At 39.6% G+C, this 26,227-nt stretch overlaps 1 protein-coding gene across 1 annotated transcript; it reads right to left on the reverse strand.

Moving 5' to 3' along the window:
• Positions 1 to 10,839: 10,839 nt before the first annotated feature.
• fam83b (family with sequence similarity 83 member B) lies at positions 10,840 to 25,766 on the reverse strand. Its single transcript, XM_080017207.1, has 5 exons — positions 25,668 to 25,766; positions 22,767 to 23,264; positions 17,289 to 17,453; positions 14,605 to 14,729; positions 10,840 to 13,411 (listed from the first exon to the last, which is right to left on the reverse strand). Exons 2-5 carry the CDS (start codon positions 23,235 to 23,237, stop codon positions 11,386 to 11,388), a joined length of 2,787 nt encoding a protein of 928 aa, XP_079873333.1. The 5' UTR covers positions 23,238 to 23,264; positions 25,668 to 25,766; the 3' UTR covers positions 10,840 to 11,385.
• Between the last annotated feature and the right edge of the window lie 461 nt (positions 25,767 to 26,227).

The following is a 26,227-nucleotide window of genomic DNA, read 5'->3' on the forward strand; positions in this document are numbered from 1 at the left end:
ATTTCAAATGTGTTATTTCTCTCCTCCATGTTTCTTTGCATGACCAGCATTGCCAAGCTTCCTTCCTAGCAGTGGTGGCTCGTCAGCCAGAAGGGTTGCATTCGGGTTGCCACCATTATGCACTCAGCCTGAACACAGAAAGATCTGACAAAGCCAGACCAGAGATCCCATCCTTGTTGCCAAATTGTCTGAGCGATTTTGCTGCGTGGTCGGTGCGGTAAACCTGCTTCGCTATCAGGAACTGAGATTATAGCAAGGGAATTGATTTTGCAAAATAAATAACAATAAAGTGACACTCTAAAAAAGTGAAAACAATATTGTCTGAGTATATGTGTCCCACCCCAGCAAAAGCCGCCATCTCGCACATTTCTAAAATCACCAGGAGTAGCCAAATAAGTTGAAAAAACCTTTCTTGAAGGAAATTGAGATTTTTCCAGATTTGTGTTCCTCTGTGTTTTGTTTTTTTTTTATCTCTTAACGTATTTTCAAAACTGAGTTTGATTTATAAAAAGTAGAAAGATGTTAAACCGTGGAGTTAAATATTCCCGTTGAGATGAGATATTATTGCCCCCTACTGGTCTGGAATCCTTATGTGAGCGTTTTAAATCATTTTTGCTTTACCGTGTAGATGGAGAGAGAACAGGAAAAATGTGTCAGACGGGTGGCTCCTTTGTTCTGAGTCTGACCTGAAATGCAGTTTATGTTTATATATGTAACCAGGTGACCAATGGGAGTGTTTTTGGGCTGTTTAGATAGTGTGGTATGATTTGCTTGTGGAGTTAGTACTGTATAGCTGTTTCTTTTTGTTGAGGTAACACTGTCACTTTAAGACCGTCTTCAGGGTAGATCATGAGAGGGTGCAGAAATTCTGCCTATGTGTATCCCTCAAACTTGATAAAAATACAAAAATGGTTATCAGTGTCAGTAGATGGGAGTGTGATTAAGTTACGGACAAAGATGGATGAATGACGATTTTGTACTCTTGCAGATTCTTGTAGATTTGTTGAAAGGGTCAGGCGGGTAATATCCACCCACCACGCTAAGGGCAACACTGAACAGCAGGGCAGCCTAAGTGCTGATAAAGTACACTGAGGGACAGAATCCTATCATAGTGGTGTATGCTGACTATTTCAATAAACTTTGTCCATTTTTTATGTTTCTGCCTAATTGAGAGGGGAGATGCTGTTTTGAGTTCCCAGGTTGTGCACACTGGAGTGAGAGTGAGTTTATGACTTATTTCTGATACATTTATTTCAAGTTCCTGCAAGACAGTTTGTAAAACTATTTTTTATTAATGAATGTATATTTCCTATACCGTTTTCACAGCAAAATTAGCGGTTCCATATTTGTTTCACTAAGATTGCGAGTTAAGAACAAAGAAAAGAGAGAGGAAATAATTATTTAATTTTTTCACTGTGATAGTTTTTACCACTCAAAATGACATAATTAATGCTGCCCTTTATCAAGTGCAGTCAGGGAATAAAAGACCCGCTCTGTGTCCGGTCCCAACATTCATTACCAAGCCCCTATACTTATGGGTAAATAAATTATATTTATTTTCAACCTCAAATGGGAGATTATCTCTGACTTTTTCATGCTTGTCTGAACTACATCCAATGCATTTCAATTGGGAGATTTTCTTTGACTTTAGAAGGCGGGGGGCGGGGGGGCACAGCTATGTACAGTAGTTATATAGCTCTAATTTATACATCAAATTTAACTGTATATAAACAAATGCAACGAAAGGTAAATGCTGTGTACAATGGAAACTCCCCACAGTGGCGTACAAAAGTACGCCTCTGTGGGGAGGTGGTGGGGACGATGGATGTATTAAATTTAAAATGCATGTGTTTAAATGTCGTTCTGTCTAGCACGATAAAAAGTGGTCTACTGGTTTTGCTTTTCGCGCTCATAGTCATGCAAATGAATCTATTGAATGGTCAATTCAATTCAAGGTTGGGCGAGGATAAGGATACAGAGTCATACCCTCAGTATGAATTTCATTCATAGATACAAGAAAACTGTATTTAAATGTCATTGTTTATTAATGATATACTGTATGTATAGCTCGCATGCATGCCTTGCTGGAAATATGAATGTACCCATGAGTCAGTGTGGTAAACCTTTCCATGGTTACAGCGAGCTCCACCAATCAGACATGTCACTGTTATAATTTAGGATTGTGTGTAGTGTAGTACTTCTCCATGACATTGGGAATAAAACATGTTTTCCTGAAAACAAAGTAGAACAATCATGCTTGGGGACACGATTCAATAGATTAACTTTTGTGCCTACGAGTTATATGACTATGAGAGAAAAGTGTGATACCGGGTTGCATATTAACTGCAAACTTAAATTTATTTACCAAGGAGATAAATATGAAATTAGAGCACATTCGGCTACTTGGACACACATGGCTTGCGGCTCGATGGGGTGTCTGGCCGTTTGTGGTGGGGCCGGCCTCGCACAAGGGCGAGGCCGGCCCCACCACAGATTGTGAGCGTGGTGGCCCCGCCTGCGAGGCTGACATTTCTAGCGGAGTGTCTGTCGGCACAGGACCTGGCTCCTGGCATGTGGTCCGTGCCTGGCCTCCACAGTCTGGGTTCTGTGTCTGCAGCTGCGTCTTGTACCTGCACGTGGGGGTGGGTTGTATGTGTGCACCTCAGGAGTGCAGGGTCTCCTCTCACTCCCTGGGACTGGTTATGCTCCTCTGAGGCTGCAGGTCGTGGAGTGTCTATATGGCTGCGGGACTCACAGGTGGCTTTGGGGCCTTTTCCGCTGCTTGGAGGTGTTACGATATAATACCGACCTCCAATTTGGACAAGTCCTGTACACTCACCCATGACACATCACACACACACACGCACACACACACACACACACACACACACACACACACACACACACACACACGTACCCACACACACACACACACACACACACACTCACACACACAGGCGGACTTATCACCTGCTAAAATAAAAATAAAAAAAATTGCTATTAAAAATTTGGTTCTCACAATTCTAATTGAGTTCTTGCAATTCAATTTCCGTTTACTGAGACACACCTCCTGGTCGTTGAGGAAGAGCAATAGAGTACAGAGTCACAGAAATCCTTTTTCGGCCAATCAGCATCTATGTTTTTGACCATTTGCTTCACCTTCATTTATCCATGGACATATAGCAATCTATATCTACATTTCGTAGTTGGTTGGCTTGGTTCCAGGCTTAAAACGTTTTATATAAGGACTTTCTGAAACAATCAATAGAGTGAATAAATTATAAATTCATTTCTGGAAACAGAGCCGTACTAAAAGTGGGCGGTCACTCTTGAGCTCTATAGTCGTTACAGTACGTGAAAAGGAATTCTGTGAATCTGCACTCGATTGCTCTTCCTCAACGAGCCGGATGTGAGTCTCAGTAAACTGAGATTGACTTGCAAGAACTGAATTTGAATTGTGAGAACTGAATGAATTTTCAGTGTGGATCAAATACATTTTCAGAGCAAATTAAATAAATTTCATAATTTTAATATTCAGTTTCGAGTTTATTGGAATTCAGTTCCAAACAAATAAGTTAAATTTCAAACTATGCTATTCGGATTCAGTTTTATAATGCAATTATTCAATTTGAGCAATTCAAATGTAAATTATTCTAATTCAATTGCTAGTGACATTTCTGTCCATAATGGTACCATGTGAAAGCTCAGCTGGGATTTCCCAGATGTCACTGACCCTACCTCCACTATCTGGTGGTGGTCGTCTATCCTGTAGGGGAGCTTAACTTGATATGGCACCACCTCCTCCCTCCTGCTCTATATCCACACCTCCGCTTATCGGTCTGGGCCAGAGGTGTTCTCTTAGCGGTTCATTCCAGAGGCGGAATGAACCGTGTTTTATTAAGGTCATTGGCATTCATCCCCTGTCCAGGGGAGTTAAGATGGAATCCATGTCCTGTGAGGAACAAAAAGGTATTTATGTCAGTATCTTCCATTACCAGCTGGGGCTCTGATGACCGTGTCACACAACACCGTGTCCATGGTGTTCTTGTTCTTTAGGAGCGGTGCCAATTCCATGGGAAAACCGCAAATCTGACAACTCTGAACACGGGCTCGAGACACTTAGCCTGCTGTTATATTAACACCTCCTCTCTGGCCATCGACCTCATCGGTTTACTGATCACCCTATTACCTGAACCTTTTCCTCATTAACTTCCACATTCCCATGCACCTTCACTCCCCTGTATATTTTAAGTGTTTGCTCCACATCCCCAGGCACCATTGAGAAAGGTGGAGGACTCTTCATTCTCCACAACATCTCCTAGTGTGTGTGACTGACTTTGTTTGTTTATGGGTGCTATCTGGACCCCTGTCCTTGGTACGAATAAATCTCACCTTGCACTTATATCCTGCCTCAATGGATTCATTAAGGCCGCCTGAATATGACCCTTGATTAGCGAACATGAACCTTGTGATACCTGGCTTTCACTAACAGTTTGCCTCCCATTTTATTTTGAAGCAAGTAATGAAGATATTCATGGGAAATGTATCTCGAGTAAAAGTATACTATTTTGGAGCTAAATTTAGCCAAGTAGACAGAAATATAATAACTGAAGTAAAGTACAGATACTCCCAAAAAATACATTAGCACAGTAACAAAGTATTTCTACTTTGTTACTTTACACCACTGTCAGTCCTCTAAGTCCACCCCGTCCCGTGTCTTTATCCAGCCCTGTATGTCCATCCAGGACTAAATGTTTATGGTGTGAGCAGCCACACCTGATGCTTGTTGGTTGGGTGGCAAGTTAAAAACCACGTCCACACACACTCAGGATAGGAGCCCTGTCATGATATGTTCCATCTGCTCCTGGCTAATTCCACCTAGCCTCCTCTGGAATAAACTGGTGTCGACAACCCATTGTCATCTGTGTCTCTGTGCCAGAGGGGCCTGGAAACGCCGCTTGGGTGGTATGTGGTAGGAGGAACTGCTACAGTGGCACCTGAAAAGGGACTCCGGCACAGGGAAGGGACAAAAAGGGGCCATCAAAAGGCGCCCTGGAGCCACCAGCAGGTCAATAGGTGGCATCTCCCAACTGGTGGCAGCAGCACCCAGGGGTCCGGCGGAAGACCAGGGGAGAAGCAGCCATAGCAATCACCATGGGTAACCGTCTACAGCTAGCTCCTCCATTCAGCAGCCACCGCCAGGACCATCCAGCAGCCAGGCCACTCCTCCAAGCAGCCCCCACAGCAGCCAAGTCCGGCCACGACGTCACAAGTCAGCGCAGCAGCCCGAGGCCCCAGAAGGGAAGAGGGGCAGTCTGTCGGCGCCCTGGTGGAAGGAGGCTGATCAACTGTCCTCTGGAAGGGGACCTGTTTGTTTTTTTTAATTTAATTTAATTTTTTTACATTTGTTTGTATAAGGTATGGGAACCCTATTTCAGAGTCTGGTGTTTTTTTTATAAAAGGTATTGCAACCCTCTTTTAGGTAAAGCAACCCTGTGTCAGTCAGTTTCAAACTTTTTATTTTTTCATTTTTGTTTTCTGCTGGGGGGCTAGGCTTTGGCCAGGAATTCTTTCTGGCCTCAGTTTGGTGTTGCGGGTTGTGTGGATGGGGTGGTGTGAGCAGCCACACCTGACACTCATTGGTTGGGCTAACGAGCAGCAGGTTTAAAAACCCCATCCACACACACTCAGGATAAGAGCCTTGTCATGACATGTTCCATCTGCTCCTGGCTAATTCCACCTAGCCCGCTCGCTGCGATAAACTGGTGTCTACACCCCTTCGTCATCTGTGCCAGAGGCCCCTGAAACGCCACTTGGATGGCGTGTGGCAGGCGGAACTGCTACAATGTTCATCTAGCACTGTCAACCCAGTCCTGGATGTCTAACCAGTCTGCTACTATATGTCCACCCACTCCTGGTTTCTAGGGGGAAAATAACCTAGATATGTGATATACTATGTACTCATTGTAAATGATATTAACTCAATAAAAGCACTTTCCAAAAGGTGGACTAGAATGAATGTTGTCATTATAAAGTAATATACACCGTAAATATGTCAGTGCTATTTATATTATTGTTCTTATTAAATCCTCTCGTTTCCATCACCACCTCAGTTTTCCATATAGTAACAGAGTATAACTACTGCAGGTTCAAGTACCATTTCCATTTCAAACACAGAGTGGAGAGAAAATAAAATACTTTTTAATTTTAACCAAAGATATCAACATTGTGTTTTGATGCTGTTTAGCAGCATTATATAACAAATATAAACAAAATACTTTCTAATACCAGGGAAAAGCCAAATTGTCAACTAGTCTATTCCAATTTTTTTTTATATTTGGTATCGGCTCACCATGTGTTTCACTTCACAGATAAGGACGTGAGAGCTGATATTATAGTTTATCCAAAATAGAGAGAGGAACAGTCTTGTTCAAATCAACTAAATCCATTTTCTCAAAGAAACACACGCCTAATACACAACACATTGTTATTATTATTATTTTTTTAATTTATCTTTTTAAAACTTTGTAAGTCCCACTACGAGGAAATTTCCAGTAGTAGTATGTATTGTGTCGTTTATAGTATTGTGTAGTGTGGTGGAAGGCTGAATCAAGCCCAAATCCCACTTGGAATCCGTCACACTGGCAGCAGGTAGTCATTCCCACATGGCCTCCTTTACGGCAAAATTCCGTATGGAGTCTGTTCCCACATAGACCACTGTTACGGACACATTACGTAATGTTCACGTGACAGGTGTCTTATTGTCCCCGGACAAAATAACCCTAAACCCAATGTTATTAAATGAGTGTGATCATTTTTAAGCACTTGTGCCCAATGTCCTCACACCACACCCCTAACTCTAAAAGACATGTCTAGTTCTCAGTGGCATTTTTAAGATGAAAATAATAGAATTTAAGAATATAAAGAGCTGTCTTGGTTTGGATCACTTGCTTTTTTGTCAAAGGTTTTTTTTTCTTCCCGAAAACAAATCCTTTTTTAGATATTTGATATAAATATTCGTAAAAACACACTATTTGTGCTTTATTTGGATTCAGCTCCACCCCTACTTTACGGAAATGTTACTGCTTCCATTCCCACATACTTCCATTTACAGCCTTCTCACAATTTGCCGGAAATTATGCTACTTTGAGAGTGGGGAAATTTACGGAATGTCGACACCGGCTCCCACAGTGTAAGAGGGAATATTTTTCGACAGTCAATGCAAGGACGGAAGAATAAAATGGATAAAGAAAGACAACTTTAGTGATAAAGTGGTATATCACGTTGTCTTTCGTGATCCATTTTATTCTTCTGTCCTTGCATTTACTGTAAAAAAAATCACTCTCACACTTTAGATTTTATTATTTAAGTTTAAAATATATTGAAAAACGTAAGTCAGTGAAAAAGTATGAGTTGTTGAGACATAGGGAATCGAACCTGAGACTTCTGGTTAGGAGGGCAACATGTAATGTTTTCATACATATACACTGATCAGCCACAACATTAAAACCACCACTAATAACCACTAATATTGTTAAGCCCCCCCCTCGTGCCGTCGAAACAGCTCTGACCCATCAAGGCATGGACTCCATAAGACCTCTGATGGTGTCCTGTGGTATCTGGCACCAAGATGATAGCAGCAGATCCTTAAAGTCCTGTAAGTTGTGCAGTGGGGCCTCCATGGATTGGGCTTGTTGTTCCAGCTGTGCGGACTATTTGAGAAAGGCATAGAGCATGAGCGATTTGCATATTTTCGAAACATTTAGCTTTACATTAGGGGACACATTTAAATTCTACTGTAGATTTAACATTAAACATTTATATTTAAAGTTGCAGTGTATAGAATTTACAGAACGGACATGGCCAAAATGGAATATAATATTAATTCAAGTATGTTTTCATTAGTAATCCCATTATAATGCCATGAGGGTAAGATTCATTGTGTTTTCGTTAGCTTAGAATACGCTGTTTTTATCTACATGAGCGCGGGTACGCTACACGGAGGCCGCTTTATTTTTTCTTCTACAGTAGCCCAGAACGGACAACCCAAAGACTGGCTCTAGAGAGGGAATGTCGTGGCTTTCATGGGTCTCCCGGCCACGTCTCTTCCACAGAGGGCGCCATGTTGCACCGCCATGGGGAGGAATTTTCAGTTGGTTGCAATTTGCAACCTCACCACTAGATGCCACAAAATTCTACGCACTGCACCTTCAACATTTAACATCTATTTTTTTTGACATATAAACATCTTGTTAACAATTCCATATAAAATGTTGTTGAGGTGTCTTGGAATATGTGGCGTCCCAAGACAATACCCATTGTATAAGATAATTATTAACAGACGGTGCCAGGGGTCTCAAGAGAGAGAAACAGCCCATTGTCAGGGGTCCTGGTGATAAGTGAGGTGAAAATGTGAACAGTGACCTATGTAGGGGAATCAGATGGTCAACGTTTTCTCTGGTTAAGCATATAAGCACCTGCCCGAGTTTCATTCGACAGAGAATCCATCTGGCTCGGTTCTCTCCCGGATGTCCTAGGTAAGTCTGGTCTGATGCTGTTCTTTTGTAATAAACCTATTATTTTACTCAAGTCAGCATCAGCGGTCTCTCCTTCTTCATCAACACATCAAATTCATCAAGAAACTACATTGTCTTACATGAATTTCTGTCTTAAATGTGAGGAAAATAAGCTAAATATTCAAAATATATAAGCTAGAAAATTGTAACCATTTTTTTTATATTCAGCAGCAGTGAAGAAGAAGAAAGGTAAAGATTTTTTACATGCGGCGCCCCATAATATTGTTTATGATTTATATTTTAATAATAATGATCTAAATGGCTCGTACCCAATCGGCGTTACTTTATAAATGATAGGTGAGCATCGTCCAAAAGACTGCAGAATAGAAATGGAAGTTATTTCTAGGTGTCTGGTCTCGCATGATTACATTGTTCCATTGTGCTGCGATAATCATAAATTGCATTCAAATGCATTGCGCTGACTGTGCTATAATTATACAGATTAAAAGTGTAGTTGGTGTGCTGTGATGAGGAGAAACACCACGCTGCCTTCCTTCCTTCTTCAACAAATAAACACAACCCGCTCATTCTGAATGACTTGGAATTTGGGCGAGATAAAGTAGTTATTTAAAAAATACTTAGTCTTGTTATTCTGCTTCCGTCTCTCATTTAAAACTAATTTCATGGACTTTTTGGTGATGGAGGAACACAAAATGAGTCAAACCATCGATGAACCATCGATCACATTCAGCAACATATACTGTGTGAATGACGTGGAATTTGGGCCAAATAAATTGAGTTTAAAATATTTGAAAAGACTTGTTATTCTGTTTCCGTCTGTCATTTAAAACTCATTTCATGTACTTTTTGGTGATGGAGGAGCCGAACCATTGATGAACCATCGATCACATTCAGCAACAGGAGATTCTGAGACGTTAACTGGGAAATTACTGTATGGAAAATTATAAGATCAACAAGCTGTAAAATATAACAGGGTGCTGCAGCTTGTCCAGCATTGTGTCCTGGTAGGCTGTGATGTTCAATATAACAGCACCCACCAATCAGAACAGGTCTAACAAAAGAAAAACTCAAATAAATGTTTCATCAATTATTTTAATGTCAGTGCAAACCACGAATTTGTGCTGAGAAATGGCTGAAAGACCTGCTCTTTCAAAAGCCAACAAAGCTGGTTGGTGACCTTGTTGAAACTAAACACATTTCTTTCATTTTATGCCACTAGAGGAAAGTCTCAAAAGTATCAAGGAATGTAAGTTGTTAGAATGCTCAAATGAAAGATTCTTTCACACCAAATACGTTTTGTTTTTTGTTTTTTGTTTTTTTCAAGTCATATTTAAAATTTTACTTTTTCCAAGTAAAATTCCATTTCCCGTCAGCCAAGGTCATGGGTTCGATTCCCGCCTGGGGCGCTGTTGGCACCGTGCTCCATGTGTTATCTCCCAAATAGGAGCCTTTCTGTGTGGAGTTTGCATGTTCTCCCTGTGCTCACATGGGGTTTCCTCCACCTACCATCAGTAAGGACCCCCACCAAAAACATGCACACATCATCGTCTGACTAGTGATGGACACTTGGTACCAGGTCCCCGGGCGCGTCCACGAATGCTGCCCACTGCTCCTGACTGCTCCCCCGGAGGAAGGACAAGCCAGGATGGGTCAAATGCAGAGGCCTCATTTCACCGGCCACCATCCAAAGCATGTGCATGTGCATGTGTGTGTGTGTATGCATGTGTTGTAGTGTGGTGTGTTGCGTGACAATTAAAGATTCTTCTTCTTAAGTTCAGTTCTTAGGCTGGGAACCAGTTGAATCTGCAGCTCATGTTTAATTTGCTCTGCTGGATACGTCTAGCCATCCTCCCTTTCAAACAGATTTCCACTTCCGCCAATCACAACCGTTATCTAATATGGGACGGATTTGACACGATGACTGTGCAGAGGAGTGCCGTTGAAGCATTTTCGTAAACAACCAAGATGGCTGCCACTGGTGTAAAACAGCCTGTTGAATTAACGATCACGACAGTATTAAACAAACTGGACGATATATTTTCCCTAAAGAACTTTTGTTGATAAAAAAGATGTTTGTGCCTGTTGGCAATGTAACAATATATCTAAATCTATGTAATCACATAAACATATATGCACACACATAATGTAATACACAACCTCATATGTCCTACGTCACATATTATTTTCCCATTTTCCCACGGTTTTCCAAACCGTATAAGTGAGAGTATAGTCTTTTCGGCCTCCTCCCGCTGATGCAGCCGCAAGAGTAATAACAGCACCTCATTTTCCTTAGTGTGTCGAGACTACCTTATCTGGAATATGTATAAAGTCAAACTGACTATATATTCTGACTCCCTGAAAATAAACTGTTTGACTCAGAGAGCTGCTTGAGAGCACATTTCTGACCTGACCCTTGTACAAGTAAAAACCAGTGTCTGTCTGCCTCTTTATTTAAAACCACTGACAGACAAATTGCAGATTAAAGCGACCCTTTTATTTCTGTAACAGTAACACCCCTTGGAAATTGATTTGGAAATTAACTGAGAGATTCCAGACTAATACACATTTACGAATTGGTCTGGCGATGTCATTTCTAATAGAACTAAACGATTTATCAAGCTTTTTTTTATATAAATTTCTTCACATAAAGGTGTACATTTATACAAAAGTGGCAAAACTGGCTGAAAGTATAAATTTGCTAAATATGCTTTTGTAGTAAACAAAAATATTAACAAAGTTGAAAAAACATGATAAACCAAACCAAACCATGAGGCCTAAAATGTGCAATTGCTTATAAGTTTGAGTGAAAAAATACTGTTCACCTCCAGCAGCCTGAAGCCAAGAAAAATCACTTGTTTTTGTGTATCAGGTTCGCCATCCTTTGTATGAATTTCCCAAGCTTGTTCTCATTGTGACTCTGGTCCCGCTCGGTGGATGTCGAACCCTTGGTGAGAAGCGAGCTCTTGGCCTTCTCCTGGTTCTTCCCTTGAGTCTGAGCAGAACCGCATACCCTGTTAGCCTCAAACCTGCTGAACGGGTGATTCTCAGCATCTTGATCCCTTGGCCAGCTTTCTGTTTCCTGTGCCGTCCAAATACCTCTATCCTTTAGAGAGCTCTGCTGCTCCGTCCTCAAAAGCGTCGCTGCAGGAGAACGGCGACGATGGAACTCCTCAGCTTTGTATTTGAGGGGCAAGAGTTTACGGTAGCTGCCGTCGGCATCAGCAGTACTGTTCCTTTGCTCATCGAAGGAGGATCTGTCGAAGTTTTGAAGGGCGGGATTTCTGTCCGCATTTCTGTTCGAGCAGCATTTGTCGTCCTCGGCCACAATGGTGCTCGTGCTGCCATTCGATTTAGTGCTTCTTACGTCTAGGTTTCGGGGAGAGGCTTCTTTCTTCTCCGATATGTTAAGCAACGAGCAGATTTTCTTGGAGCTCCTTTTCAAGAAATGCGGGGAAGCTATCCCCGTGGTTTTATATGTGGGCTGTTTGCCGTTCCCGTCCAGTGCAGCTGCTGACACTGTTCTGGAGGGCGGCTCATGCCAAACGGTCAAAGGCGGCGGGCTTCTCCTCTCCGTAAAGTTCTTGACGTTGTAGTGAGACACAGAGCGCTGGCCCTCATTCAGGTTGGATCCATAACGCCCCTTCGGGACCCTGACCCCGGCCATGCCTCGATCCAACCCTCTCCCTGCAAAGGCTCCTCCATACATGGGACTGCAGGGCTCCTGACCCTTTTGGTAGTCAGTGTTTGATCTTGGGTCGGCCACACTGTGCCTTTTGTGCCAGTTGTCCGTCGAAATGTCTATGTTGTTCATTATTCCCCCTTTGGGTCTGCCCAGATTCACATAGATGGAATGGTGAGGGATTATTCCTTGAATGTAGCTCATATTATCCCCAGTGTCATCCAAAATCTGCAGACTTTGTCTCTTTAGCACAATCTCCTCATATTTCCTTGCTCTTTCCTCTGCTTCTGTTGGATGCCACTGCATTGACAAGTAGTGCATCGCAGTGTTGGGTGCTACTGCGGAAAGGTCCGTGGATGAATTGTTCACATAGCAGTTTGTCTCCAATTGCTCCGGAATCATGGACCTGAAAACAAGGGAGGACCTCATGCGAGAGTGCATAACAGTGCTAGGTTTGGCGTCTGCTGTTTCATATTGGTCTAGAAAGTCACAGGATTCTCCAAATGAAGCATCTGGATTCTGGAGGTAAGATTCAATCCTCCATGTGCGCATGAAGGACTTGGAAGTGTTCTCCAGCATTGGCATGTGTTGCTGGGTGTGTGTGTCGTTGCCGAAATGTGACTGACGCATGTTTTGACCTCTGTACATCCGCGGTTCTTGGGAATAGTCTAAAGCAGAGGGGTACCTAGTTCTTCCATTATGAAAGCCTGCATCTTCAGAAATGTTCCAGTTGCTTGCTCTATGTCCCATGTTCTGTGGGATATATAAAGCATCTTGTCTTTCCCCGGCATAGCTGTGTCTTTTTGGGTAGTTTGTCTGTTCCACAGGATGTATCTTAGGCATGGGGTTATGAACACCCATGCCTTGATACATCGGGGGCCTGTGTTCCCCTGGATCCTCGTAAAGGTCTCTCAGGCCCATCGGTTTCTCACATGTTTTCCTATATACTGCGTCCAGGGTGTGCCTCAGATGGTCCTTTCGCTCGAATCTGCTGCTCTGATTAGAGGCATATTCAGGTATAATCGGTCTTCCATTAGGTCTGATGTCGTGTAACAAGTCCTTGGGAGGACCCAGCTCTGCGGGGACAGAGGACTGGGCGTAGAGGGTTCGAAACTCCTCATCGTAGGACTGCACCAGGTGGCCGGTAATCACCTGGACCATGCTTAGGTTGATCTTCTCAAAGGACCACGTGAAGCTGGGGATAAACAGGAAAACATGAAAATCAATTATTTAGAATTGGCAATAAGATCTCAGAAAAGAAAAGGCATACTATATTTGGCAGACGAGGGTGGCGGTGTTAAGCCACGTCTGCAAGGGACGGGCTGGCTGGGCCGTGGCAGTGCAGCGTTACCAATCAGCCTCTTTAGCGCTGACCAATCAGCCTCTTTAGCGCTGATTGGTCAGTCATATGTTGGTCATATGTTGTTCTGTCTTTCAGTGGGGAGCTGAGGCGTAGGACACAGAAACGCCTGCGGTCCGGAGCACATCGACGCAAAACGAACTCTGTCAATCTTTCAATCTGTTTATTTTTCTGTTGTGTCAGCTAGACGCTCCACTACCCGAATGACTCCGTCCCCTCCCTAAACCCGTACATGCGGGTAGAGACTCCCACACTCTACAAATCAGAACATATAAAAGTCAACATCCTGTATAAGCAACTTCTCCCTGATTTGGTCTATAAACTTTCTATAAGTCTGTAGATTTTTCTCAACATTGAAAATCACTTGCAGAGGGATCCCAAAAATTATTGAAGTTAAATGTAATGAATCAATAGTAATTAATTAATAATTTCTCCATTATACACACACACACCATAGCTGATGGGGATGGGAGGGGTTTGGGGTTCAGTTCGGGGAGGTGGTAGAGGAGGAGACACATAAGCAATGTAGTTATAATTCCTGTGGCTTCCTCTAGGGATTCACAGTCACTGATTAGTCATTAAGGCTTTTTTCTTTTTGCTTTAATCAATGTCTTAAGGGGATATCTATATAGGAAATGCATTTTATTTACTATATTACCTTACATTACGTTACTTTTCGTCATTACGTCTTTGGTCCAAAGAACTATTTACTATGTTGTAATTTCATTTTCTGCTGTATTTACTGAGATATCTTGAATTCATGGATAATTTGAGTCAAATTCTTGGAATATCCATTGCGTTTTTGTGGGGTCTTGACTTCATGGATAATTTGAGTCAAATTCTTGGAATATCCATCCCGTTTTCGTGGGGTAATTACTGTGTCACACAAATGGCTTGCTTACATAACTGATGGAACATTCAAGTGACATGAAAGGAGGAGAGATCAGCTCCATTTTGGTGGATGAAAACATGTAATGAGGAGTGCAACATCTCAGTTAACAGCTCAGTGGTTTCCAAACGCTCCTCACCTGTACGAGCCGTACAGCGCCGTCTTGCAGTCGACTAACAGGAACTTCTGCTCCATTGCTCCCTGAAACCGGGCTCCTGATCGACAGAGGTAATCCTGACCTTTCACCGTGCGCACCCTCATGTTCTGCAGTCAATACAATAGTGAAAGTAGAAAAAATGTATTAACAGGTTCAGAAAGCCTCAGACAAAAGTCAAAAAGGCAGTTTATAGGAAAAAATGTTAAATGAAGAAAATATCACATGCAATCTTAAGAATTCATGAAAATATTATCTAAAGTTGCAACATTATTATTATAAGTAGTAGTTGTAGTAGTAGTGATAATAATAATAATAATAATAATAATAATAATAATAATAATAATAATAATCATATAAATAGTAATCATAATTATATAATAATAATAACAACAACAATAATAATAAGAATAATAAATATAGCTGCAGGCAGCAATACATAGGGTCCAGTTTAGTCATGTACGGTACAGATTACAGGTTTCGGAGGTTCAGGGGTACCCGAATCTGCGCTCCGTAATTATACAGTATGCAGCGATGTTAAGAGCGGACCGAGGGACTCTGTCCTACTGCGGATTCTTTCTTTAATCGCTCTCCTTTTCAGGTATAGGGGCCGCATAAGGTTTGGGTTGGGAGGAGTGCAAGTTCCAGTTCAAATTGGCGTTTTAGGAGGCACCGGCACTCCTGCTGTACGATTGGCTGTTTGTGTCCCTGTTTGAAGTGACGTATTTACGGAGGTTTACGAAGGTACTTGAGTTGATGTAATATTAGTTTTGACTTTATTCCTTGGATCTCATTTCAATAAGTTATGTTTCCATGAAATCCAAAAAACATTGTGGTATTTCTGTGAGTATTTACCATATCAAGGCTTCTATTTTTCCCACGGCTCGTTGGATCGTGAACGCATCACTCAGCCGCACATTTGAGTGGATTCGACTCGATGTGGTCATGAGTTTTTGTGGACTACTGTTTCGTATTTTTCATGAATCCTGCAAAGTAATGGAGACCAAAGAGATAAAATATCAATCGAACAGATCCACAGATATCTACCAGGTAAGAAAGTACATGGATATACACGAACGTAAACACATAGTTTGTAATGTTGAACCACTACAGAGTGACAGTCTACACTGGACACGGTGCCAATGCACATTCGGAACCAGAACCTGCACATTAATAGTAAATCATATGATAATGTCATAAAGCGTCTTACTCGAAATCTCATCTCTTTCATTTTGTTTACGAATAGTGGCATGTCAGTAAAGCCCGATCAGCTGAATATTTGGGGTCAAAGTTGTTCAGTTTTTCACAAATTTCTGCTCTGAATTTGGATCAATTTGGATGAAACTTCAACTATGAGTTGTTCGTGACATGACCAGTTCAAAAGAATATTTCCGGATATTCCCTAATAAAAAAAAAAATTAAAATAAAGAAGAATAATAATAATAATAATAATAATAATAATAATAATAATAATAAAGTATTATTATCTACTTGATCTGTGGTCTTATTTAGTAGGTCTTAGTATTTTTTTTTATTATGACTATTTTATCATTCATTTCACAGCATTACATAATCAAATGGGATAAACACCAAGTTTTCTAATGTCATGTTTTTCTGTAATGAATGTGCGTATTCGGTATAGGGCGTGTTTTTAATTCCTAACATCTTGTAGCCAGTTAGTAATTATAACCTCACCCAGTTCAAACAGGAGAAACCAGGCTGTGCATCAGGCTTAAGGGCTTTGTGACACAGTAAAAGCAATTAAAAAAAGGGTTTGGAGTCTCCATATATAACAACCCAATACAAAACCTTCTTGTACTTGTAACCTTTGTTTGAGCAGCAACTAGGTGTAGCACTGGAAAAGTAAATAACTTAAAAAAAAACGGCCGAAGTGTCTTTGCAGAATACAGTTTATATTTTCTGTTCAAATTATTTTAATGTGCATTATCCATTAAAATCTGGAAAATTGGAATTTGAATCCAAATGTGTTTATTCTGCAAAGACAAAGCACATTTCCATATATTCATGCTTCGACTTGGTAAAAAATAAAGAAAGCTTAGCAGTCTTAAAAAAGCCAAATACATGAAAATAGCCCAAAAAAATAATATAAATAAATAAAGAACATAAATAGACTAAATACATGAAAATATACAGACTATACAAGTTCAATAACAAATTTTACGAAGTGTGATTCTATGCACAGGATGCATTATAGGTAAAATATATATATTTTGCACAAATCCAGAACGTACGAACGTTTGTTGATCAGAATATTATTCTGTATTCTGTATCTTCCTTAGGTTTAGCATTATTATGAACATTTTGTTTCCTGTTTATATTTGTAGGTTTATTTTTGTATTGTTTATTTTTATAGGTTTATATTTCATATTTATCATGAGGTTTAGTGTGTATGATCATATTTTATTGTGTACAGTCAATCTTCTAGGATGACATGTCTATATCCATCCATCTATCATCCAACTATCCATCCGTCCATCCACATCCTCTATCTATCTATCTACAGTATAAGTATATAAGGTATAATTTATTACTATGTTCTTATTATATTATCTGTACAGTGTAAATAGGCAAAGGTAAACACTGCATGATAAATGTGTATGAATGATAAATAAGGTTAAAATTGTGCTATTTACATTCCGTACACTCACCTTGAGTTGTTGGATTTTAATGTCTTGGTTTTCAGCCATAGTCAGGAACCTTTTCATTTTGCAATGGTCCAGAAGCAGGTAGACGGGAACCCCTCTGGCCGAGGCATCCATCATCTCTTTAAATATGTCCACATCGGTAAACACATCCATTACTATGGCAATGACCTGCAAGAGACACCACGAGGACAATTGAATTACTTTAATTATTATTATTAAATTATTACATTATTATTATTTAAATTGCATTTTATTTTATTTCATAATTTAGCAATACCAATTCGTTTGTGTTTGATATATTTTTATATATTTGACTATTTGTTTTGTATTTTTCAGCCATTTGTGTATATTTGGCAATTTTAATTTTCATTTAATTACATTTTTACTTATTTTAGTCAATTTTATTTAATCATTATTATTATTATTATTATTATTCAGTCTGTTAAAGGTGCAATAGACGACTGCTTTTACTTATTACTTATCATTATGAAGTTAATGTTGATTGCACAGTGTAATGGCTAAAGAATAATGAAATCATCAGGGTTTAGATTAGTTCCCTATAAGCCTCCATAACACTGTGCATTCAGAATGCCAACGGGAACGAATCCCCGGTAAAATGATGGATTTACGGCAGTGCATTCACCAATGCGTAACCATTATCGGAAATGGTGGATGGTGGAGCAGTCTGCTCGAGGTAGATCATAAATCGTGGAACATAAAAACGACTCATTGAAATCGGTTGAAAAATGTAAATGTTTTAGTGCTTTTTATCCAGAAAATACAGAGCTCTCCCATTTACTTGTATTTGTTTACAGGCCAGTGTTGCCCGTTCCGATATGGCAGCGATGTTGACATATTGCAGCAACGAGCCGAAGCAGTTTAAATTTGCCGCTTCTGTTAACATTCTTCTTTCTTCATCTCTCTTATTTCCAAAGTGGTGTTGATAATTTACACTGAGCGTTCTGAGGAAAACATAAGGTGACGCGGTTGTCCTTGTGACAGCGGCACAAAAGTTGTCTAATGCCCTTTTGAGCTTTTTAAAATGTGAATCGTCTGTAGAATGGCATCAATTCACCATGACAAATTCCTCGGACATGTAAATGCATGATTGAACCCTGCAGTTGGAGAATGAACTTACTGTTCAGTCAGGTTTAGTTTTCTATGGGAATCTGTCTTTAGCTGGAAAGCGACGCTGATCAATACAGTTAATATCTGATTATCGGATATACAGGACAAAATAATCATCCTTTTCAAAGCTACTACACAAATAACTGCCCATAAAATAAAGTCAATAAAAACTCAGCTTTCTGTTACGGACTGAGATTTTAGGATTTTGATTCATAGCTTCATTGTTATCAGATTCTGGCTAATAAACTTCATTATTCATGTATAAAATATGAAAGTCATCACAAACTGTATATTCTAGTTTTGGATGGATAAACAGAGAGACAGGCAGACAGGCAGAGAGACCAAAATGGAATTTTTATACGTTTTATAATCTGAATAATTTAATATCTTTCGCAAACTTCACATCATAGGATCATTAAAGTTTCAAACACATGCATTTAACCTAGGCCTACTATAACTTGAAAACATGACTTTTAGTCTAATTTTTGAATCTCACATTAGCCTATGTAGTTAGGTATGTCATTGATATGAGCTGAATACCCCTCCACAATGATTAGAATTAATAATTTTCTACTCTTTTACACCACATTAGAGGGCCCACTAATGAACTAAATCATTCACATTTCCTTATTGAATTAAACAAAAAATATCATAGCCGTATCACGCACTGCAGCTTAGTGTCTTCATTGTTTGTACTATTCAGCATGTACAATTGTTTTTACATTTCACTTTTTCCTTCTATTACTACGACTGATCTGTTTGGGTTGTGGTACAGCAGACAGGAGGTGGAGAGACTGAACAAGTCAGTGAGGTTAACGCCTTTTTAAAAACTGACTCCAAAGCTCTTTTGAGTTTGTCCTTCAAGTCCTTAAGCTTTTATTGAGTAGTCACTGAAGCCGCTGTGGCTGTAGTTTCCAGAGCCATCGTCGCCTCAGTAGTTGGGGGTTGAGTGCAGCAGTTTTTAAAGTGATTAAGGAACAGCTCTTTTCTCTCAATTATTCAGGGACAAAAGCCTTAGTGATAATGGCTGCTAACCCCACAGCCAAGGTGCCATTTATACCTAAAAGAAAGACAGATAAAGTGATTTAGAAGATGCTAGAAACATATAAACAATTAATAGTTTTGTAAATACACAATTTGAAAAAATGGTGTTTATGTGGGAGCAATAAATAAATAAATTGTGCTATTAAACCCACATGAGGTTATTATTCCAGCATCACTACCAGGTCAGAACCTGAATATAAATCTAATTTGGAATGTGAAAGCTCATACAAACATCAAATGAGCCCACAATGCCTGATTTGTCTGTGTCCTGGGGCACAGACAACACATTCCTCACACATTCAAAATATGTGAGGAATTATCCCTTAAGGAAACATGGAGACCATTCAAAATTTATATGATGAAATATATAATAATATAGATGGACTTACCTCGATATTTTACAATAGATATCGTGTGGCCCTGCAAATGAGCAATAAGGACAGGGTCCTGTGAAAATGGACACTGGAAAGTCCAATCTTTTGAGCTCTGGGCATGCTCCATCTGGGAATGTTGTGTTGTCGGTCTATTGGAGTATAAAATATAATTCAAATTTTAGTGAGTTTAATATTGGAAATACTTAACTTCTTAAACAAGCAGCAATGGACTGGACTGTATTAGCCAATGGGATGAAGGCCGGCCTTTTCCTCACTTTAAAAAGGTTTAAAAAGAAGCTAAGGAAAAAAACTTAAAAATAGTTGATAATTTATTAAAAAGTGCAGGCTTCCAACTTGGTTTAAAAGCACAAGGCTAAAACTGTGTCGCTCACAACATGGACATCCTTCCCCAGATCACATTTAAAACAGAGGCCCCAGCCTAATTAAATCCACCTGGGTTACTTTGCTCCACCTTCCAATACGTGTATACCATGTTACTTTAAAACACACACTAAAAGGAATAAATATAATAAATAACACTGCATATGTATATGTCTACAGTATAACAACTAATAAATGTTTTAAATAAATAAACATTAAAAATCTCCAATACACCTACCTGGCTTGCAGTTCAAATGAAAGTCAACCTACACAAAATCAGATTTTTGTACATGTGAAGCTTTCTGTATTGTTCCATCTGTCAAGCTAAAAATATATGTAGGCTATCACATGACACTGTTGCCCGTGACTCCAAAGAACTCTTTAGAAATTCCTTTAAATGGAACATTTCAACTTTGCATCCCTTCAATTCACCTTGCTTTAAAATATGTGACCTGAGCTCACAAGTATTTAATATGCAACCTAAATACAGTTTCTTGAATCTCAAAGTTCGAAAATAGCATATAGTTCATCTTTACCTTAGCGTTACTTGTTACGATAACGCTTTAACAATAATTTAATTGATTAAATGCGCAAAAAGGAACAAAATGAATAATATTTACACTGTAACACGAGCAAATCATTGTATAAAACTATGAGATCATTAGTTATACTATAAGTTCATTAACCATACTTTCTCGAAGTTTGGCATTCTCACCTGAGCTCCATGTGCCATAATTTCTTCTTTATCTGCGTCTTCCACAGCCACCGTAGTGTCGGGGGAGGGGGTGGGTATGGCCATGGTTCGGTTTGTAGGGTTTTTAGGGGCAAGACCGCAGGTGGATATACTTGGAGTTTTACAGCACCACCCAAGATAGTGGAGGAGGCTAGCGACTTATCAGTAATTCAGACTTTTTTTTTGCGTTGATAATCCATGTATTTAGATGTGTCCGAAATATAATATTGTTTATATTATATTATCTTCTTCATCTTTGTACTCGTATGTTACGGTGGTAAATTACCCATCTTCACCCACAGCAAGTGGGCGCGTTGATGACGTCTCTTCCATGCGCCAGTCGCATGATAGAGATGTCATCAACACACAAATTCTCCAGAAAATCACCTGCTCTGTTCACACGTACTTGGACATTACACAGACTTTGTACTAGGGTGCTGGCTGAGTAAACTCCTATTAATGTCCTGTCGAAATGATTCTGACATTTGCGTTCACACATACAACTCTTTCAGGCAATGTCCAGATAATTTCAGTGTTGCAGTGCATGTGTTAATGCAGCATAAGACTGAGCCACTGAGAAAATGAAACTAAGACAGTGAGACACTCCTTGTCAACAAAAACAAAGAACAACAAAATGGGTCTAAGAATCTCTTGAAGTAATTTAATCTCTAGTTACTCACAGTGCTTTTCACATCAGGGGTGACAGAGAATTCTAGTGTTTTTTTGTCTTTTTAGATTTGGCAACAATGTTGTCAAACTGCGAACCCCCTGCTGTGATTAAAACAATGGGGTTTATATTATTGCAGGTGGTTCATATTTTGTTTTCATATTTTGTATAGTAGCTGTGTTCTTACCTTGCCTACCACCTTATCATTTAATTTTGTCGTCTATGTTCCATAGTTGCACATTGGAATGTTCAATTTTTCTTGGAAAGTGATGGATCGGCTGTTACTTTTTTTGTCCGTTTTTTTAGAAAAACAGGATGTTTGTCCTGTTTGTCGATGAAAATTCTAAAAATAAATACAAAAAAAGGAAAAATGATTGTTAAGTCGATAGGCGTTTTCGCACCGAACAGTTCTGGGGACTCCTTGAGGGGAACTAGAAACTGGGGAGGTCCCCAGTTGCTGGTTATTCACTCATATTAGATCTACAAGACTTAATTTAAAAGTTGGTTCTGACTTTAGTTAGGCACAGGACAGCGCATGGGGATTATGGGGCGCATGTTAATTAATTCAATTAATGTTAGAAAATGAAATAAATATATCTAATATAAGAATAAGAAAATACTATTTCTATTCATTTTTATTTTTATTGGTTATTTTTTATTACCCCTGAGTGTAGGGCCTGTGTAGTGCAGGGACTGGTGAGGGACCGTGGACTTACGTCTGGACCAATCACCGTGCACTTACGTCACTGAAGGTTCCTCTCGTGCCAGTTAGTCCCTGCCCTGGAGTAGGAGCTAGAAAGGTTCCTCAAAACAGAGTTCTAAGCTTTACAATCATTCCTAGTTCCTGCAGTGCTGACAAAATAAAGGGAGGGTTCCTCCAAAAAGTACTTAGAACTATGACAAAGTTCCTCTGGCACAAAAAGCTTTATGACCTGACAACCTAAAAAAACATATACAAATATATATACTGAATATACATATACATATATATATATATATCAAAAACCTGAAAAAATATATACTGTATCCTGTATTTATAATTCCTAAATTAAACCTATTGCACTGCAATGAAAGACTTTCCAAAGGTCAACCTCACTGATCCTGTCTTGTCTTGTCTTATCTCTTATGTCTTATCTTAGAGGTATTCTCATCACCTGTCTGGCGTCCTGGATGTGTCTGCGTACCACCTCCTTGATGCTGGGGTTGTTCTGCCGGGGCGGGTGGAACAGCAGGTCAATGTTGGTCTGTAGTCTCTCATGCAGGACCTTGGGCCAGCCCAGGTCTAGGTCCGGGATCTCCACGTCCGAGTGCAGGGGCCAGTATGTCCCCGTGGAGGACTTGTCGAGAGCTCCAGTTGTCACCTCCTCTTGTTCCTCCTCCTTCTCCTCCGTGTGGTGGTTTAGAGGCTTCCCTGCATTAGCAGTGATGAAGAGTAGCTCCTCTTCAGACAGGAAGCTCCCCACCCGCTCCCCATTGAGGAACTTCTGGTACCCTGCCCTGCCCCCGCTCAGCAGGTGGTCAATGGCCAGGCGGTAGGCCTCCTTGTAGTGCGGCTGGATGTAGTCCTCAGCTCTGAACTCGCCCCTGCAGGAAGACAGCAGTGACTGCTGCTGGGTATCCATCATGGCCGCCAGGCAACAGTTTAATTAGACCTGTTTTGGACAAGCAAAAAAAAATCCAACATATGCTGAGTGAACTGAAGCGATGGAGGGTGTAGGTCACATGATAAGGATCAGGGTGTGGATTTTCAGAGGATCTGTGATGACGTGTTTCAGCCACAATATCTAATTTGTCTAGTTCTGCCTCATTGTGCATTTCAGAACATTTACATACTGGGACTATTATCTTCATAAATACATAAAAAATGAATGCATATGTTTAATTCACAAAACAAAGCAGGTGTTCAGATTCCTATGAGCAGATGTAAAACTAGAGCTTCTATAGTTCCTTCTACAGTTCCTTCTACATCTCCATCTGCATCTCCTTCTATAGCTCCTTCTTTAGCTCTGATTCAACACTGGGGCTATTTAATCAAGGTAACACAATCCACCTTAAATAAGTTCCATGGCGGGAAACAAATCAATAACTACTCGATCTGAGAAAATAATTTATCTGTGCTGTTCAAGATTTCAAGAGGTTTATTCATCACATACATATACATACTTTCATATATATATGCAGTGAAATGTAATGCTTTAGGGAAAATAATATCATAATGATGATGTTTATAAATTAATGTATTCCATTCCTTCTCAGTGTGAGGTGGACTCAAATATTTTGCGGACCTTTTATAAATGTGTATTCATTAATTTTAATTAGCTCTAATTAATTGTTATTATTTAATTGTATTAATTGGAAAAGGTTTTGGAGACCTAATCTAGTAGACCTAGTGCCCCATATGTATGTATGTGTCTACATACACATACTATATATACATATATATATATATATATATATATATATATATATATATATATATATATATATATATATATATATATATATATATATATATATATATATATATATATGTATTTATATATGTATATATATATTAGGCACACCTTGCTAGTACCGGGTTGCCCTTCTGCCTTCAGAACTGTCTTAATTCTTTGTGGCATAGATTTAACAAGTCCATATTGACATGATAGCATCACACAGTTGCTGCAGTTTTGTCGGCTGCACAGCCATTATGTGAATCTCCCGTTCCACCACATCCCAAAGGTGCTCTATTGGATTGAGATCTGGTGACTGTGAAGGCCATTGGAGTACAGTGAACTCATTGTCATGTTAAAAAAAAACAATTTGAGATGATTTGAGCTTTGTGACATGGTGCATTATCCTGCTGGAAGTAGCCATTAGAAGATGGGTACACTGTGGTCATAAAGGGATGGACAAAGTCAGCGACAATACTCAGGTATGGTGTGGAGTTAGCCAAATTCTGACACTACCATCTGAATGTTGCAGCTGAAATTGAGACTCATCAGACCAGGCAATGTTTTTCCAATCTTCTATTGTCCATTTTTGGTGAGCCTGTGCCAATTGTAGCCTCAGTTTCCAGTTCTTAGCTGACAGGAATGGCACCCGGTGTGATCTTCTGCTGCTGTAGCCCATCTGTTTCAAGGTTCAAGGTATTGTGCGTTCAGATGGTATTCTGCATACCTTGGTTGTAATGAGTGGTTATTTGAGTTACTGTTGTCTTTCTAACATCTCGAACCAGTCTGCCCATTCTCCTATGACATCAACAAGACATTTTCGTCCACACAACTGCCTCTCACTGGATATTTTCTCTTTTTCGGACCATTCTCAGTAAACCCTTGAGATGGTTGTGTGTGTCTTCACAACCTGGAGAAGCATTTCACACCTCATGAAGAGTGTGCAAACCTGTCATAAAGGCAAAGGGTGTCTACTTTAAAGAATTTAAAATATATTTTGATCTGTTTGATCACGTTTTGCTAGCTACATTATTCCCTATATGTTATCTCAACATTTTGATGTCTTCACTATTATTCTACAATGTAGAAACAAATATAATAAACACCCTTGAATGAGTAGGTGTCCAAACTTTTGACTAGTACTGTATATATACATATATACATATACAAATGCAAACACATTTACATATACACATAGACATACATGTGTATAAACATAAATCTGTATATATATATACACACACACATATACACGTATATACACATATACTGTACGTATACATCTCACTTGCTGTGTTGATTAAATGTGTGGTCTACAATTGACCATGTGTTATTTTTTATTGTTAATAACTTTATACATATAAAGCCAATGTCAGTTCACTCATGACATTACAAGGTTGAGCTGTTAAGTAAATATTTCGTATGTACTCTATAAATAAATACTGGTTGTCTGCCGTTATAAATTTTTGACAATTCAACTTAAAAAGGTTCCACCAACAGTGCCTCTAAACATCAGCATTTGTATGCATCTTTACATTACAACAAACTTCCATACAGGCTGGAGATACTTTGAAATGGAGAAGTTGGCATAATGTAAAGATTTCTAGAGCAGTGACTTACGTCCAGATTGTGAGTTAGGTAAAAATCCTCTTGAACTCTCTTAAAATATCCTGGTCAGACACTGTCACCATATTTACTCTAGGAGAGAGAGCCAGAGAGGGAGAGAGAGCTGGTAGACGAGACAAAGAGCAGGAAGTGTCTCAATGGATGGAGGGTGTGGGTTCCAGTTTTGACATGCAAATACCTCTCCACCTGGAACACGCTCCAAGGCACTAAACCAGTTCCAGGGAAGAGGCCCCACCCGCCATATCTGCTCTGGATTTACCAAGGCTCAAAGTTCATAAAAGGAGATTATATAATTTAATAATAATATAAGCACTTTATTTATTTATAACAGTTTATTTGGAGGCTTTGGAGTAGTGGTAACTGTTTGAATTGTGGTTGTAGTGAATATAGCTCTTTATTATGATATTATGTTCTTAAAATTAAATTAAATTAACTTAAGATAAAATGTGATTTTTTTTTTACTGTGTAAATTTGTAAACGTACTTTATAGTTTTACCTTTTACTCCGTAAATGGTTTTTTCACTGAGCGGCTGCAGCGCCTCAATTTCCCCCAT

This window comes from Zeus faber (assembly GCF_960531495.2).
Source record: "Zeus faber genome assembly, chromosome: 16".
Taxonomy (NCBI): Eukaryota; Metazoa; Chordata; class Actinopteri; order Zeiformes; family Zeidae; genus Zeus; species Zeus faber.

What these genes read in the sequence shown, in the direction of transcription:
- fam83b (XM_080017207.1), bottom strand. Translation starts at nt 23,237, where the DNA reads ATGATGGATACCCAGCAGCAGTCACTGCTGTCTTCCTGCAGGGGCGAG. An exon ending in TTAAAATCCAACAACTCAAG is followed by an intron (nt 14,730 to 17,288) that starts GTGAGTGTACGG and finishes TATTGACTGCAG; the next exon opens with AACATGAGGGTGCGCACGGT. An exon ending in GCGCTGTACGGCTCGTACAG is followed by an intron (nt 13,412 to 14,604) that starts GTGAGGAGCGTT and finishes GTTTATCCCCAG; the next exon opens with CTTCACGTGGTCCTTTGAGA.